Below are 19059 nucleotides of genomic sequence, written 5' to 3' on the forward strand. Positions count from 1 at the left end.
GATCCCAAAAATAGCAGATGGGGACAGGCGTACGGAACAATAACATTTAATTTGGTACGTAAATCCGGACAAACAAAAATCACCTCAAAGCACTGTTCAAATAAGGACCAGGAAATACAAACTACGCGAAAACGAAAAGCACTAGCACAAAGGCGAGGAGAAAAAAAAACAATCAAGGGTATACAAAATGAAATTTTACATACCCAATTCACAAATGCACAGAATGATGAATAATTGGAATCGCAATCATGAACACAATGGACCGAGAGATACAAGAACAACTAAGACAAGAACAAGATCGCAAAATACCAAACTTGGGGCACAAGCAGTGGCAAGACGAATAAGTCACTCGCAAACAAATGTCAAAATGATACTCCTTAAATATCCCGGTGAATAATTAGGAGATCGGCAGCAGGTGTGTTTCAAACTGGGAAGCACAGCCCCGCCACCTGTTGCCGAATCTCTCCATGACATCCTGAATTGGTTTGTACTGAAAAATACACATTTAATTAAATATATGCTCTATAAAGATATGTACATGTACAACTGGAGAGAATATAACATTTTACTACAAAATAATGTTTGTATGTACTGGTCTGCGGCTGGATGGATGCATGGCTTGAGGAACCCGCAATAAGAAGAAAGGAGCGTCAGCGCAGAGCGCCGATGCGTATGTGGAACTGTTGCGGCTTGGAATTGAAGCAGATTTATGTGGAACAGGAGATGTGAGACAATCTCTTTTCGTTAATGGATGCTACAGCTGCGTGTTTGCTTTCAACATTTAGCTTGTAGTTGACATGCACATTCCACCATGATGTCCCTGATCCACTGGTGGAAAGACGCTTTGATCCTCTCCTCTTTCATCTAGAACTGTTTCATGTCATCACAAAGAGGGTACAGCAAGTCCTGAAGAATGAATGTCTCTCTGTGTCTTTGTTTTGTCATATTGTCTCTATGCTGTCATATTATTTGTTATTTAGTTTTTTTTTGTTCTTTTGACTTCAAGACGGCGCCGCGAGAGTGGCTGCCTTTCCAGCAGCTCATGTATTTCGTTTTTCTACTTTCATTCCTTTCATCACTTTGCTGCTGTGAAATGTAAATTTCTCCACTGTGAGACTAATAAAGGCATATCCAATCCAATCCAATCCAATTATAAAGTTATTTTATATTCATATTGTGTACCCTGAAAGCAGATCTCCAAGCCGATGTCAGTGATGTATTGCAGTCATGTTTTCAAATAAACGTTAATGTGCCCCACCTTGAGCCAGACATCCTCCCCCTCACATACATAGCGGGTGGACATTTTCCAATTTCTTTTTGCAAAAAGGGGCACCATGTTGTCTGAGGTCTGACGGAGATTGTGTACACAATGAATTCCCATGTGGCATATTTGACTTTCTTACATGAACGCCTGAGCCCCACTTATGGAGACTACCAGATCAACCTTTTGCCGCTGGTTCATTTTGATTTGCTGCCGCCACTCGATTTTTCAACTCAGCGTTTTGCACTGGGAAGCAAACTCCTTCAGGAATCCAAAATGTCTGTGAAGTTACTCAAGATAAGATTTTGCGGTCTCTGTCTTTCTCTTGCGCTCTTTCTCGCTGTTTTTTTTGTGTTTGTGGAATGCTCACATTGATTTTCCGAAAGGCAAAAGGGAGTAGGATTAGTGTTTCTCCATCACAATGTGGTCTGCATTTTCCAGGGATTGCTTTTTACTTTAATGTAGGTTTGATCTTTATGAGAGCATCTTTGAGGCTTGTTAAGAAAATGGAATACTAACCGGGTATTTCACATAACTCATGAGATTCAGCTGAGTTATTGCGACAGTTTGACTTTGTCTTTTATTTGCTTCATATGACAAATGTATTTGTGTAAATTGTATGCTGCATATCTTGTCATAGTCAGATTTTATTTATACATTTTGTTTTATTAGTCTTAAATTCTTTCTTAAATTCTACTTTTTTTTCTCATCATGTAACTTTATATTCACAAAATTGCATGTTGTTTTTCCCTGTAATATAATAACTTATCATTTTCAACTTCTCATAGCATTTCAGCTTAATTCTCCCATTTTCTTCCTCATAAGATTGCAACGGAATTTTCTAATATGCGTATCGAGATTTTAAAAAACTGTTTTGTGTTAATGTTTCTTTGAAAATTATTTGTTTTCCTCTTGATATTCTGATTTTTCACGATTTTTTTGTCATGTGATGAATTTATTCACATATTTCCGTTCGTAATGGAAAAGTGCAGGGGTTTTTTTTTTTTTTTTCAAAACAACCCTCCATTCTCACGTTCAAACTCAGGATGTCTGCATCACGCTGAGGACAAAACAAAATACCAATCATCATTATTTTTCAAATCTAAATTGCCGAGTTTAAAGGAAACCCGACACCATTTTTTTGTTTCCTAAGTGACATCAGAGAAACATTTAATAGCATCTAAAATATCCAAAACACGCAGGCTGATATTTTTAGTCAAATGCAAAACACCAATAAAAATGACTTAAAGTGTCCCAAAACTACTTCAAAATGACCTCGGGATGGTGAGTTTCAGAAGGTCCCGCCTCCTTGTTCGTGACGTCACGCCAAGACGTCTTGCTTTGCTCGAGAATCAAAACAATGGCTTCAGATTCGGAGATGATGCTTTCTTGTTACTCATCCAGTTATGAACATGATTCAAACAGTTCTGAAGAGGAAAGCATAAATGTTTGCAATCGATTAAAAAAGTCCTTCCGTATGATTTTGAGGCGTCTGGACTCCAATATAGCGTCCCGGAAAATGCACAAGATGGCGCCCAAGCTCCATTGGAAATGGGCTGATTTGTCTGCTGGGAATTTGTGTCAGCTAGTATCAAATGGTAGTGTTGGTGCAACACACAACGATTCACCATCGCGTTATTTATGTGTTTTCCTTCTAATTTCGCCATCAGCACGGATCAACACCAAGTTTTCAGACCAAACAAAGTACCCAAAATGCATCGTGTGTCGCTTTCTCGGTCAGTGACGACACCTACCGTGACGTCACGACAGGTATCGTCCAACTCAAAAACAAGACTTCTTGAATATTCATCGCAAGTCTTAAAACATAAAATATAGCTACAGTAAAGTCTCGTTATATCGATATCGGATATATCGATACTCCCGGTTATATCGATACTATTTCTATGCACGCACAGAGAAAATTACATGCAAACAGGGTCGGATATATCGATAGTCCCGGTTATATCGATATTTTTTCGGACTCCCTTGAATATCGATATAACGAGACTTTACTGTATATGCGGTGGAATCTTTATAAAATACGCTCAGTAGAAGTCATTTGAAGTGATTTTACAAATTATGGACACAACTAACTAGCCTGGAGGCGTCTTTTGTCCTAAGTTCCCACGGAAATTGTCCAGACATTTTCCTCCCTTTTGCAATCTTGCTTCATATACAAAGTCATATTTGTCACATCGCTAATGTATACTGAAACACATTTTTCCCCCTCATCTCATTCATCGTGTGGCAGTTTCACACACATTCAAGGGGAACCCCCATCATCATTTAGCCTCAAACGTGAGTCAGTAGCTGTAGGAAACTTGAGCCTGCTTCCTGTGAGTAAATGACACTTGGGAAGATGGCGTATGTTTACCCCCCCCCCCACCCAAGTCCAGTCGACAGGAGGCGGGCTTAGCGGTTAGCAGTATGGTGTCATTGCATGCAGCTGCTCTTCTGTTGCACCTCTGTAATGTGATTTGGAAGATTCATCAGATGAGAGACTATACATCATGAAAACAAAATGAAGCCCCCTGCACGTTTTAGAAAACAAATCAGTGCCGTGGTGTGGCGCTTTGCATCGTTGATCATTCCAGACCGTCCAGACCATCTCTCTTGCCCTCAATGAGTCTGCAGCATGTTCAGATCTGTTTTCTCACCTATAGTCCAATGTCATTAACCGTCCACCCGCAGCTGTTTTCTGAGGAGTCTGCACAAAATTGGATATTCCAATTATCCTTGTCTTCATGCCGCTGCTCCACATGCTTACACCCCTTCAAAATCCGCCACCTGAAAAAGTTGGCTGTGAAAATATGGCAGCTATTTGTAGTACCGGTTCATTTACACCAGTGTCGACGTTTAACAGAACGTCGTTTTCTTTTCTTGCAATTACTTTTGGAGCTCATTCCAAATATGAATTTTTAGACACATTTTCGAAGAAAAAAAAGAACCCATAAATAAAAAAGACATTTGAAAGAATGTGGGTTCATCATTAGTGAATGAGGAAATCTGGTGTCTAATATATTATGCGCAATTTACATCTGTTTTTGTTTCTGTAATTGTAGTGTAAAAAGACAATCACAATCAGTATAATTTATAATAATAAAACAAATTAAAGGGTAGAAATAGCCCAAATTAATTTTGATAAAATAGAGGGTGTTTTTTCACGTATTTATTTATGTATTTATTTTATTTAAACTTGTCATAAATGTAAAAATTCTACAAATTATACTCTATGTAATGTCATAATCATTAACATTGTGTCTGCATTTGAACACTCTTAATGTAATGAAAAAAGACAGGACAGATAAATTTTGTATGTATATAGTTCCTTCCCCTTCCAAATTAATATACAGTAATTACAATCAAATAATTTGCTTTTTTATGTTTTTTAAGACTGCGCATGAAGAACCTCATACTATATTTGTATCTGGTAAAGTAGAGCATGTCTTTTAAATTGTATAATTATTATTTTTAATTTAATCTTATGTCATAAGTATACAAATTCTAAAAAATATACAGTATGTAATGTCATAATTATCAATAGGGTTTCTGCATTTTCAACAATTAGCATCATGAAAACAGACACCACAGATATATTTTATATGTATATACTTCCATCCCCCCAAATTAATTTAATGTACTGTAATTCCAATCAAATACTGTAATTATATTTTATTGGGGTAAGCTGCTGCTCATGGAGAACTTCCTACTGTATTTGCATCATGTTTCTGTCGTGAGCGGTAACACGGCTTCACTCAATGAAGCTGCAGTGAGTGAGTAATCGTGAAATGTCACTTCACTAAAGCGCTTGCATCCCAATTGCACATTTAACGGCCAGTCGTATGCGAGTCGATATCTCAAAGTCCACCGTTTGTCATTTCAGCTGTGAAGATCAGCACACACGCACAACGAAGGAAGGCGGCCTTTTCGGTATTCAGCGATAAGGTACGTTTCGGGTATCTGCACTTGTCATTGGCGCAGATGGGATGAAATTAATACAAGAATTAGTGAGGCATCATGTTTTCCACTCTTAACTTAAAAAAGTAAAAAGTGCGTTTTTTTAGCCATTGTCTGAGGGTTGCCATAGTAACATGAAGCTAATTACTGTGAAATAAAGCTTTTTTCGCAAATGGTTTCTCGAGCCCATTATAGCTCCACTCTATGATTATACTATTAGCTTGTTCTAACATGCAAGACAATGATTTTTTTTTTTTGCTAAATGTGATGGTGTATTTACAGCAGATTGTCTTCATTGAGCAATCTAAATTTATTTGCTTTCTATTTATACACGTTGATAAACTCAGAGATGCAAGGAATCCATCCAAAATGTGATGCAGCATTTAAATTATATTTTAGTTGGCCAGTCAATGTTTAACAGCGTGCCTGCCAGGTGCTTAGTGCATCTGCCTCGCAGTTGTGACGTTCTAGCTTTGGATCTAATCTCCGACCTTGTGGAGTTTACATTCTCTCAACATACTGACTGTCCTCATCTACAGATTCTCACTGGAGACATCAGCCTGCTACGTGTGTAATATTTTGGTTTTTATTCCGTGATGATGTGATGGAATATAAATACAAATATAGATGAGTGTCTGTTCAATCCTAAATAATGTGACTTGTTTATTAACTCATTCACTTCCAGAGAATGTGCAAATATGTGCCCACTCCAATGCCAGGGTTTTTATCATTGTCACCAAAATTCCTTGATCCACAGAATATTGAGTTTTAGGACTACATAAACATGTATAGTGCCTCTTTGCAATTTTTTGATGATACGAGTGCAGCATGTTCTACCGGAGACTAATTCCTCCTGTGTTCTACATACTTGGCAATAAAGATGATTCTGATTCAATGCAGCATGAGAAACCTTAGACTCTCTCCTTTCATCAGAAAAAAAGAGTTAATTCCTAAATTATATGGGTCTGGAGTTATATGAGCATGAAATGAGGGTGGCTGTACAAAAGGCAAATGTTGCCCCCTTGTGGAAGAGAAAAACATTGCCAGAGGTCTGACCAGAGCACGCCCTCGCAAGAAAAAAAAACACATCATGCTTTTCAATTCTCAAATAAATTCGGGATTGGCAGTTAATGAGTTAAACTGTAACTGTAAAGTGTCCTTGAGAGCTTCGAAAGGCGCTTAAAATGTAATAATAATAATAATAATAATAATAATAATAATAATTATTATTATTATTATTATTATTATTATTATTATTATTATTATTATTATTATTATTAATAATAATAATTGTTGTTGTTGTTGTTGATGTTGATGATGATGATAATAATAATTATTATTAATAATGGTAATGATAATAATAATAATTATTATTAATAATGATAATAATAACAATAATTATTATTAATAATGATATGATGATAATAATAATAATAATAATAATTATTATTATTATTATTATTATTATATACTGACCAAGAACTGATTAGACCAAGAATGTCAAACTCATTTTTCGCTGCGGCCCACATTGTAGTTACAGTTTCCTATTGGGGGCTGTTATGCACACACAAATTAATGAATAACTAGTTTTCAAATTTGAAGTCAATAATAATGACTATTGTGGTTTGCATACCAAAAATTGAAATTTTGGCTTAGACTTTAGCAAGCATCATGGAATTCCATAAGTTTGATTTGCTTTCGCGGGCCGAGTAAAATGATGTGGCGGGCCCGATTTGGCTCCTGGACCTTGACTTGGACACCTGTGGATTAGACTGTTGATTTGGTATGATTAAATCAGAGGATGATGAAGTCAAACAAAATCCTGCGTTAAGATAAAACTTTGGTAGTCAGAGTGCATAGTTCATGTTTCGTGAAGATAAGGGGTCGTGACTGCGCAGAAATTAAAAAGAAAGACACGTCAGGTGTGCAGCTGCTATTGCATGGGTTGTTGTATGCAAGATAATAAAGTCACCTTTCAGTATTTCTCAATCCTCTCCAATCTTCTTGGACTTATTTTCCCTCTAAAATTAAACCAGAGTGTGTTGACTACCGTCGCCTCCTGGCATGTCTGCAGAAGCTGACTCGGCAAGGTGTTTTTCACAGGCCAATTAAGCGGCCGCATCTGGTTCTCCTGCCCAAATGGGGTTGGCGTTCCAGCGGCGCATCTTGACTTTGCAGTGTTTTTAATGAGCTGACCTAACATACGTTTGTCCCCTGTCGGCTTAACTGCGTGAACACCCCTCATCAGATCTGAGCCTTCAGCACTCAGGAGTGTTTGCTGTAAATGTACAATCCTTTTGAAGTGACGTGCCATGTTAAAAAAAAATGCTGAAAGCACTTCCACCAAGCTCCCTTTTTTATTTTTTGTCCTGTTCGTAAAGGTCTGACAAAGATCTAATTTGGGTTTGATATTCCTTGATGTATGTTTAACTCATTCACTGCAATTTATTCTGGAATTGAAAAGCATCACTTGGAGCCCCATTCCCAAATTTTTTCGGGCTTTGGTTTTTCTTGCGGGGGTGCCGATAAAGCGCTGGTCAGACCTCTGGCAATGTTTTTTTTTTTTTTCCCTTCCACGAGAGGGTAGCAATTACCTTTTTTCCATGTTAGCGCTTTGTTGCAGCTTCAGCTGTTGTTAGAGCACTATATAAATAAATATGTATATATTGTATTGTATTTTGTACAGCCGCCTCCATTTCAAACTCAGAACACTCCAGACCGATATAATTTAGAGCGCCATTCCAGAAATTGTTCCGGTGTTGTTTTTTCATGCTCGGGTGCTGATAAAGCGCTTTTTTCCATGATAGCACTTTGTTCCAGCTTCAGCTAAAGTGCTATTCTGTATGAACCAATATGTATGTATTGCATTGTATTTTGCCCCTATTGCAAGCTGAGATAACTCCAGACCCATATAATTTAGGAATTAACTCTTTTTTTTCTGATGAAAGAAGAACTAAAGTTTCTAACGCTGTATTGAATGTTTATGTAGTCCTAAAGCTGAATATTTTATGGGTCGTGCAATTTGAGTGAAAATGACCAAAAACTTGGCACTGAAGTGGACACATTTTTTGCACATCGTCTGGCAGTCAAGGAGTTAACAATGACTCGTTTCTTGTTGATGCACAATACATTTGAAGCTCCCTCATGTTGCTCAATTTGGGCAAAATGGGCAATATAAGCATCACATTATGTGTCTCCAAAACTCATCATTGAATCTCATAACACTTCAGCTCTGCAGGCGTCCAAAGCAACCCACCCCGGGGGTGCGGGAGATACCTAATCAAATGGCGGCCCGTTACGATGCATTAGTTCACTCAATTGACTGGAAGAAAGCTTACATTTTTTTTAGGATCTTGTATTTCGTTAATTGAGGATCATAATTCCTTGAGTTTAAAACGGCTTTCAACAAATGGAGATATATATCCAGATCTTTACTGACAAGCTGACACTGAAGCAGACAGTCTTGCTCACAGGGAGCAATTACCAGTGCCACAAGGACACTGCGACGGCGGATGGATCGGTAGATCGGGTAACCGTCTGACTTTTGAGACTATCCTTAGCAGTGACGTGACCGGCAGACTCTTGTTTAGTGAATCACCTGCTCTTCCTCTTCTGGATACTGTCTACGTCTTGTGGATGACAAGCAGTGGCCTGCTTGGCACCCTTGTCCGTAATTGATTTCTATTGTAAGTTATTTGCATGACCTGACAAGCGTGTTCGTGGTTCTATGTCCTCTACTGGTATTTGACTCAACACAAGTGTCGTTATAGAGCACTTTAAAATAACTAACGCTAACACAGCTCTATAAAAATACAGGCTTGATTTCACCTCCACCGCAGGTCTTCCCCCTTCCACTCTCTTTTCCACCAATCTTGCGACTTTCCAAGACGGTGTGCGTTTTAGTTCCTTTTTTCGTTGGCTACCATTGTGAGCAAAGCGGAGCACAATAATGTGACGCGACGTCAATACTGCACCTGACATGATTATGTTTGTCTTTTTACACATGCACGTTTACAGGTCACTCCCTTAAGTCAACAAATGAGAACAATTATTTGTTTGTTTTGTTACTCATTCTTGTACTGACCTACATCTGGGACATGAGGGTTGCCATATGCATACCTATAAAACAAGTATTTATATTTATAATAAGTATATATATTTATAATAAATCCAATTTACTTTGTGAAATAAGACCCGAATGTCTGGATGAACGCATTTCTTCACTTTCCAGAGGGGACATATATATACTTTCCAATCCCATTTTTCACATTGGGTATGTGAATTCCAATATTATGTTTGAATGGACGCATTTGATGTGTCATAAGGTTGAGCAATATCAATCATTGCCACAGGAGGTGCTGCAACATTTCTACACGGCTGTCATCGAATCCATCCTGTGTTCTTCCATCACCGTTTGGTTCGGGGCCGCCACAAAAATGGACAAAATCCGACTTCAACGGACAGTTAGGACGGCGGAAAAAATCATTGGCACCGCCCTACCCACTCTCGAGGACTTGCACACTGCAAGAATCCAAACTAGGGCGCGGAAAATCCTACTGGACCCTCCGCACCCTGCCCACCACCTTTTCCAGCTACTCCCCTCAGGCAGGCGCTACCGATCCATGCGCACCAAATCCAGCAGACATTTAAACAGCTTCTTCCCCCAAGCCATTAACTCTTTGAACTCTTTCAACAGTAGCCAAAATGGAACTGTATAGTGCCACTTAGCAGTTTTTTTGACAACGATACTAGTGCAGCGTGTTCTACCGGAAACAAATTCCTTGTGTGTCCTACATACTTGGCAATAAAGATGATTCTGATTCTGATCATTCACTGCCATTCACGAATGTATTCGGGAATTGAGAATAGGACGTAGAGCGCCATTCCCGAATTTGTTCAGGTTTTTTCTTGCTTTGGTGCCGATAAAGCGCTGGCCATGGCCTCTGGCAATGTTTTTCCTTTCCACAAAGGGGCAGTATTTCAATTTTTTCCATGTTAGCGCTTTGTTCCAGCTTCAGCTGTTGTTCAAGTGCTATATAAACCAATATGTATGTATTGCATTGTATTTTGATATTTATTTGAATTTGTATTTTGATATTTATTTATATTTATTTATTTGATATATATTTGGTATTTTGATACAACTTCAGACTAATATAATTTAGGAATTAACTTTTATTTTCTGATGAAAGAAGAGAATCTAAGGTTTCTTATGCTGCATTGAATGTTGAGGTAATGCTAAAACTTAATATTCTGTGGGTCCTGGAATTCGATTGACAATGACAAAAACCCTGGCACTGGAGTGGACACATTTTTGCACGTCTGGCAGTGAATGAGTTCATTAAATTTAAAATGTCATAGAATGTAATTTACAAATAGGCTAGAGGGGGTGGTGATTGGATGATAGGTTTTATGTTTTATATATATGTATATTTTATTTATTTATGTAAATATTGATTGGTAGATATACTGTTCAGTGCTGAAGAGGTACAGTCCACATGCCTGCTGGTCATCGTTTCATTGAACACAAAAAGTTTTTATACCACACTTGTTTGGTAGAAATTTGTGAGGTTGTCAAAGTTAACAATCAAATGTGTATGTGAATAGACATATTTTGATGTTTTGTCTCTGAAATGGCCAAACTTGTTTTGCTGCGTGTTTTTCAATGAGCACATTTTTATCACAATCATCTTTATTGGCCAAGTATGTAGAACACACAAGGAATTTGTCTCCAGTAGAACACAATGCGCTAGGAACACGCTGCACGAGTAGGAGGTTATCAGGTTATCAGGTGGGAGTGCCGACAAGTGTAGACACAATAGACATGTATCATATTTGAATGAACTGGCGGATTTTGAGAGGATGTATGTGATTTGGAAAATAGATTTTTATGTACCGTATTTTCCGGTGCACCGGAATATAAGGCGCATCCCCAATGAATGGCATATTTTCAAACGTTTTCTGGATATAAGGTGCTATATACAAGTTTTCCATATAAAAGGCACACTACATAATGAGGCGTTACAGTAAAGGCTGGTGTCTGTTGACAGTAGTTGCAAGACGTGTTGTGGCTCAATATTACTTAAAGGGCAACCGACATCACTTTTTTGTTTTTTAACTGACATCAGAAAAACGTTTTATAGCATCTAAAATACCCAAAACACACAGTGTGATATTTTTATTCAAATGCAAAACACCAATAAAAACGACTTAAAGTGTCCAAAATCTGCAAAAAGTTGAGCTGCGAATTGGGCATTTTCAGAAAGTCCCTCCTCCAGTTCGTGACGTGATGCCAAGATGTCTGGCATTGCTGGAGAATAAAAACAATGGCTTCAGATTCGGAGAATATGCTTTCTTGTGACACATCCAGTTATGAATATGATTCAAATAGTTCTGAAGAGGAAAGCATACATGTTTGCAATTGTTTAAAGAATTTATTCCATGCCATTTTGAGGCAACATTGGGGGGAAATGTCTCACTCAAAAAGAGGCAGAAAATGGCAACCTCCTGTGAGGAATGAATCAGCCCGTTTCCACAGGCTGATAAATGATTTCCATGGAGCTTGGACTCCCTCTGCTGGCGGCCTTTGGATGTAACACACGGTTAAAAAAAAACAGTACAGCAAAATACATTGACGTGATGGAAAGACACTACAATGCATCTTTTTTACGTCAGGAGACGGTCCTTTTCTGACGTCACGTGAGGACTCGTCACCAACTCAAAAACAAGACGTCCTGAATGTTCAGCGCGAGTCTCAACACGTAAAATATAGCTATATGCGGTGGAATCTTATTAAAATACGCCCAGTAGAAGTAATTAGAAGTCATTTTACAAATTATGGACACAACTTGTCCGGAGACGTCAGTTGTCCTTTAACATATAAGGCGCAGCCGCGTATAAGGCGCAAGATCATCTTTTGAAGAAAATCAAGGCTTTTGGATGCACCTTATACACCGGAAAATACGGTATGTTCCACCACCACTCCTGCATCTGCGTGTGTGTGATCCATGTAGTCTACTTTAGATCACCAAATTGTAAAGTTTCCTGTGGTCTGGTTATTTCGTAACTGCCCTTGGTCTGCACGGCTTAGCACGGGGTGGCAAATTCCCACACAGGGTAAAATAGTCTTGAAAATGATGAAGCATCAGTTTTTACACTGCGAACATGAGTGCTTATCTCCAAAAATAGAGCCTCAGGTGTATCTACTAAATGTCAATTGACATATGTTGACATAGTGTGTGTGTAAAAGGCTTATTTTTAGGTGAGTGTTTGTGCGAATTGGCAGATGTTTACATGATCATGATACTTTTTGTCAAAATGTGGCCTACTATTGACAAATGTGCCAAAAAAGATGGACTGCGGTTTGCATTGGAAGCTCAAGCTGATTTCCTCTTATGCTCGAGAGGCTCAACTGATTTGATTTCCTGTCATTCCCAGTGAAATGATGAGTGGAAAAAAACAGATGGGTGGATGGTGGTGAATGTTGAAGCTGTGTTTGTTCAGACGGAGTGATTAACAACTGTTTGCCTACTTTCTGCACGAAACCTCACACCCATCACCTGCCTCACTCTTCCTCCGTCGTGTGCGCACAAAAGCAAAAAATAAAGAAGCACCATTACTGCCGAATGTTTTGTATTCTGACATGAAAGACGTGTCCAGTGTAACAGCTCCATTTGCAGAGTGGAGATGAGATGTGAATTGAAGTCACGTCATAAATACTGAACAGAAGCAGGATGCAGATGCTTAGCTGTAAAATAAAAAGCAAGATAATAATAAAACAAATTGAAAATGGGCTTTTTACAATTACAGCCTCCTCCCGCCTCATGAACCTGAACTGAACTACATGTGGGCCAAAGACTGTAACAGAATTGTCCTTCTTATCTTATGTTTGCACAAACACCGACTCTGGAATACCCCTGGCTCTTTCTCATCTAGTCGTTTGCATAGAAAGGCGGTTGATGTGACAAATATCTTTATGAGCTCATTTCAGCGTGAATACAAATGGGTGTTCTTTGTGTACGAGAATAGGCAAACTGATATTGACATTTTGTGCACTATTATATCTCATTTGAGGATCGGCAACCCACGGCTTGAGGACGCATAAGGCTCTTTAGCTCTGAAATGGTTGGGCATCCATTGCACAATAGAATTTTTACATTACATTGCAATACATACAAGGCTCCACTGTGAGACTTTGCAGGCATATCCGTCAATTTTATCCAATACAATACAATACAATACAATACAATACAATACAATACAGTGAGACCTCAACTTACAAACACCTTAACTTACAAACTTTTCGTCTTACAAACGTCAAATTTATGAAAATTAAACCTTATAATAAGCACTATTTTCATAATATACACCCACCACGGCTGGCGGAGTGATCTTCGGCGGAAGCACACGACCGAACAGCACCAACAGTCCTTATGGAAGGTGACTCTCCTTCCATAAGCAATCAACGACCATAAAAAAGGTAAATAAAACTTTATTTTACAGCACAGTTTATTTCTTTAATTACAGTCCTCATGCAATTCCCTTTGACCTTCGACCTCCAACGCCATTCCATCAAGCCATAAATGACCATCACAAATGTAAATAAAGTGACTTTATGATACAATGCAGTGTATTTCTTTCATTACAATACAATAGCACATTTATTATACATAGAATAAGGTATGTTGTGTGTAGTTTTAAGGCTTATTTAGTTGAAAAGTATATTTTATGGAAACCCGGGAACAGATTATTCCCATTTTAATGGTTTCCTATGGGAATTTTTTTTGAGATACTCACTTTTTGCCTTACACACTCTGTCTGGTAACCAATTAAGTTCGTAAGTTGAGGTCTCACTGTACAATACAATACAATACAATACAATACAATACAATACATATTGATTTGTAAAGCGCCTTAACAACAGCTGAAGCTGTAACAAAGCACTTAATATGAACAGCTATCATATACAGGAAATAAATCAGTCACAAATATAGTAGAAAGCACCAGAAAGGCTAATATCGCAAATATAGACATATGCAGCATGTGTTTGCCTTCATTGTAAGGCTGATAAATTACTTTATTTATGTATATATGTATGTGTGTGTGTGTGTGTGTGTGTGTGTGTGTGTGTGTGTGTGTGTGTGTGTGTGTGTGTGTGTGTGTGTGTGTCTATGTGTCTATGTGTTTATTTGTTTATTTATCTGTTTATTTATTTCTGAGTCCAATATGGTTCTTTCAACACTTTAGTTTGCCAACCCCTGCTCTAAGTGATACTCTTCAACTCACTTCAACATCATTCCTTGGCCCCAAAATGTCACCAGATGGGTCCCAAAGCAATACTTTATTTGCTTTGAGCATTTAGTTTTTTTCCCCCTGCACATTGGTGAACGCTTCACTGTGAAAATAAAGATACTGTCTTCCATTAGCTAATACTGTACAGTCATGTGGAGTTCAAAAAGTTCACATTAGCATCAAAGCGAATCGTTTCCTTTGTTCATTCCTTTGTTTTCGGAACTTCAAGCTCATCACCATGAAATCATTTACTGTAATTTTCTTGTCTCCTAGAAAACTTTAATTGTGGTTGCCCGTCCCGCTGAAAATGATTAAACGGCAAGTTCTTATCTCTCCCTCTCTTTCTCTCCTGGCCAAGTAGGCGTTACCTGATGCCAGCGACAAAATGCTGCTCTGGAAAAACACATTTGTTTCACGGAAACAAAATGATTGGCCTACCAGAGAAGGCAGATGGACTCATTTCCACAGTGCTCTGGCCCAGTTCATTTGCACAAACTAGGTTAGCGACATGCCCATTGCCAAATATCAAGTTGATGCATTCTGGCTCGGGACCGGTGTAGAATGGCCTGCTGACTTGTGGGCTGTGCTATTATTGGATTACAAGCCATGTTCGAGTAATAAGGTCTGGATGTGCTCTGCATCATTGATCTATTGAACAATGGCCGCTCGCTCCGGCTTTCTGTCTCTGTTTACATGTCAGGACTCATGTTGGCCCTCTGCCTGTTCAAATCAATTTGGTCTATGGAGTCAAATGTTTTTGTATTATTATATTGCTCTAGAGAATAATGTTTTTCAGCTTTGCCTTTGCAAATTATAGTTTAGTGTTTATTACGTTAGTCGTTAGGTACTGTGGTATTAAAATAGAGTATAAGTGTCTCTGCTGCGAGAAAATAATTGTTTTTTTTCCCCATGGCTTTGAGCTTGCCTCAAAACGCAAACAATAGGGTAAGAGAAAAAGGAAGAATGCGCTTTTCAATGTGAGGCTGCAGCGGATAAAACAGTGTAGGTGTCACCAGTGAATTTGGAAGACAAGCGAGGCTTTGTACTGGCGGGTGATAGCGTAGGAAGAAGCTAACTGTTGGTTATTAATCATCACGGAGTTATTAATTGTGCTCTCCTGGCATTTACCCTTTCGAAACATGTGCAGTCTGAGGGCCGTCAAAAATGTGTCAAAGTCAAGGCCCGCGGGCCAAATCCGACCCGCCGCATCATTTTTTTTGGCCCGCGAAAGCAAATCAAACTTGTTAGATTCCATGATGATTGCTAAAATCTGAGCCAAAATTTCATCTTTTTGGATGTCAACCACAATAAAAGTCATTATTCTTGACTTCAGATTTGAAAATGAGTTATTCATTAATTTGCTGTGTGCTCTATATGTAATATTTGAAGGGATTTAAACATTCTAATGGGTTCCCCAAATTCATAACGGCCCTCGAGAGGAAACCATAACTACAATATGGCCCGCGGCAAAAAATGACTTTGACACCCCTGTCTTTGCGGGACTTTTGTACCTAAAATAAACTTGCGAAAAGTAAAAAGTCAAACAATGTTATTATTATGTATTATGTATTGTTTTGTTTTATTTTTTGTATTTTTTGTATTGTTTTGTGTTTTATTTATGGTTTTATTTTTCTGGTGTTTATTGTTCTTTTAGTTGTAAAGTGTCCTTGGGTGCTTTGAAAGGTGCTTGTAAATTAAATGTACAATCATTAGTAATCATTTTTCACATCCAGTGTTTTCCATTCGCATCAACTCATAAACATCATGCTGTTCTGTTTCATGGACACATGCACACACAAGCCCATTAGCATCCTTATTTTGTCATTTTGGAGATAATTATTATTATTATTATGCACATTTCACCATTGTGGGGACTACTAAAGGCATTCTGATAATGATGATGATGATGATGATTATTATTATTATTATGCATATTTCCCCATTGTGGGACTATTAAATGCTTTTTGATTATTATTATTATTATTGTTATTATTATTATTATTATTATTATTATTATTATTATTATTATTATTATTATGCACATTTCCCTATTTTGGGACTATAAAAGGCTTTCTGATTCTGATGATGATTACTTATTATTATTATTATGCACATTTCACCATTGTGGGACTACTAAAGGCATTCTGATGATGATGATGATGATTATTATTATTATGCATATTTCCCCATTGTGGGACTATTAAATGCTTTATTATTATTATTATTATTATTATTATTATTATTATTATTATTATTATTATGCACATTTCCCTATTTAGGACTATAAAAGGCTTTCTGATTCTGATTCTGATGATGATTTTGATTATTTATTATTATTATTATTATTATTATTATTATTATTATTATTATTATTATTATGCACATTTCCCCATTGTGGGACTAGTAAAGGCTTTCTGATTATTATTATTATTATTATTATTATTATTATTATTATTATTATTCACATTTCCTCATTGTGGGACTATAAAAGGCTTTATTATTATTATTTATTTTTATTCTTTTTATTGTTATTATTCAGTACTTTTTTTAAATGAAAAAAGAGTCGTGGATCGAATAGATTCCATCTTTCTATCCGTTTTGTAACCTTCACAAGGGTCGCCGGGCATCTAAAGCTGTCTTCCCTGAACCATTTGCCAAAATAAAACATGTTATAATGCATGTTTTAACGTGAACAAGTCATAAAAGGAGAAAATATTTGCTAAGACATTCAGACACAGAGTAGACATCTTTTTTTTTTACATTCACATTGAGACGTGAACCAGTCACCTATATATATCACATATACATATCCAAAGATCTGTTATTTTTGTGTGAATATTGATTTATAAATTTGCACACACATTTTCACTGTGACACACTTGTACTCTACAAAGCAATCAGTAATTAAATTTTTGGAGCCCATTTTCAAGTGCCCCCTCGTATTCTGAGCGCTTCCCCACTCTGGGGCGTCAAGATTAAGCGGCAGAGCGACACCTTCTCCCCCGGGTGCGAACACATATCACATAGGAAGCAAATTCTCCATGTGTGAGTCAGGGTCAGCAGCCAGACGAGCCAAAAGACAAGCCTGCCTGTCTCTTTGCCTCTGTGCCTTGCCCACACTGACCTTTTACTTTCAACTTCAGACACAGAGGAGTCCTGTGGCTCCTCAATGGTGTCCAGACAGGAAATGCTCTGTTATAGTGCTTCAAAAATGGGTTCTATTATATGACAAGATGATTGAGCAAAAAAAAAAATGCTTTTTGGTCGTTTATGTGTTAGCATCATGCTAATTGTGACATTTGCTCCGTTTCTGCTTTATGGGCAAGTGAAATATTGGTACTGATCTTCATGGTATCCACAAGCAAGGCCAAATATCAGTCTTTGAGTTGTTTGAAACACAATTTTACCACACACTAAAGTGGGAGGTATGTTTTGTTAAAGTATCAAAGTCAATGTAGCTACTCAAAAGTGTCCGTTTTGGTGGACTGTTTTCCCCGCCCTGCTATTCCGAAATGTAACAATGGCTTCAGATCACACAAATTAGCACTGTTTTTACACTGATGGTGTTATTATTAAATATTCAACAGGGAATGAAATATCAGTAATTTTGACTTTACTGTTCTTGAATGCAGGAGGTGAAACTGCAGCCCCGTGGGCCAACATGGTGGTGTTGTCACTGAAAATTTGCGTCCGCCACTGCAATGTGGTAAAGACCATGCAGTTCGAACCGTCCACGGCGGTCTACGACGCCTGCAGGATCATACGCGAGAGAGTTCCGGAGGCGCAGACCGGGCAAGGTAAGAATGCTGCAATTGTCATATCACTTGGTGGGAGATAAAAGTATTGGGACAAGGTGATGATTAGTTGTTTGTACCTCCATATGATCTCAAAGTGAGAAATGGGTCACCATATCTGGTGGTGTTGATTTCAAATGTGTCAATGGTGGCTATTAATCACCAAACTCACCCCAGCATGCCTTTAGGGGACCTTGCTTGACGTGAACAGAAAAGGGCCTTCCACAAATTGCTCATGCAACATATAGAATTTTCTTGGGAATATAAAGAATTATGATTCTGGTAGAACTCAGAGGCCTTGCTATCCCATTCTTGATTGCTTTTGTGGTGTGTGTGTGTGTGTGTGTGTGTGTGTGTGTGTGTGTGTGTGTGTGTGTGTGTGTGTGTGTGTGTGTGTGTGTGTGTGTGCGTGCGTGCGTGCGTGCGTGCGTGCGTGTGTGTGTGTGTGTGTGCGTGCGTGCGTGCGTGCGTGCGTGTGTGTGTGTGTGTGACTATATTTGTTCACATGGTTTCCTCATATTTTTAGATGAGAGCACTAAAATCCTCACGTTTCTGCTCTAGCTTCCGATTATGGTCTGTTCCTATCTGATGAAGATCCCAGAAAAGGTATCTGGCTGGAGTCTGGAAGGACGCTGGACTACTACATGCTCCGCAATGGGGTAAATAACCCTGTTTGGATATATGTTGTGATTATACTGACTTGAGGCTATTGGATGCAACTTGCAGGTTAAGTTTACTGTCATAAGTCTACTTATC

General features: G+C 38.1%; 1 protein-coding gene across 2 annotated transcripts in view; it reads left to right on the forward strand.

Annotated features, from left to right (window-relative positions):
- Nucleotides 1–19059, forward strand: part of LOC148900842 (talin-2) — a 108701-nt gene that overhangs the window by 22945 nt on the left and 66697 nt on the right. The window contains exons 2-4 of one of the 2 annotated variants that reach the window (XM_088992835.1): nucleotides 5145–5206; nucleotides 18142–18306; nucleotides 18865–18962. In XM_088992835.1, coding sequence (XP_088848961.1) covers nucleotides 18171–18306; nucleotides 18865–18962 — 234 coding nt within the window. In that variant the 5' untranslated portion in view covers nucleotides 5145–5206; nucleotides 18142–18170. The remainder of the gene's footprint in view (nucleotides 1–5144; nucleotides 5207–18141; nucleotides 18307–18864; nucleotides 18963–19059) is intronic. The other variant, XM_088992836.1, reaches the window with a different exon arrangement.

The sequence above is a fragment of the Hippocampus bargibanti genome, linkage group LG03 (assembly GCF_051943395.1).
Source record: "Hippocampus bargibanti isolate YZ-2025 linkage group LG03, ASM5194339v1, whole genome shotgun sequence".
NCBI lineage: Eukaryota > Metazoa > Chordata > Actinopteri > Syngnathiformes > Syngnathidae > Hippocampus > Hippocampus bargibanti.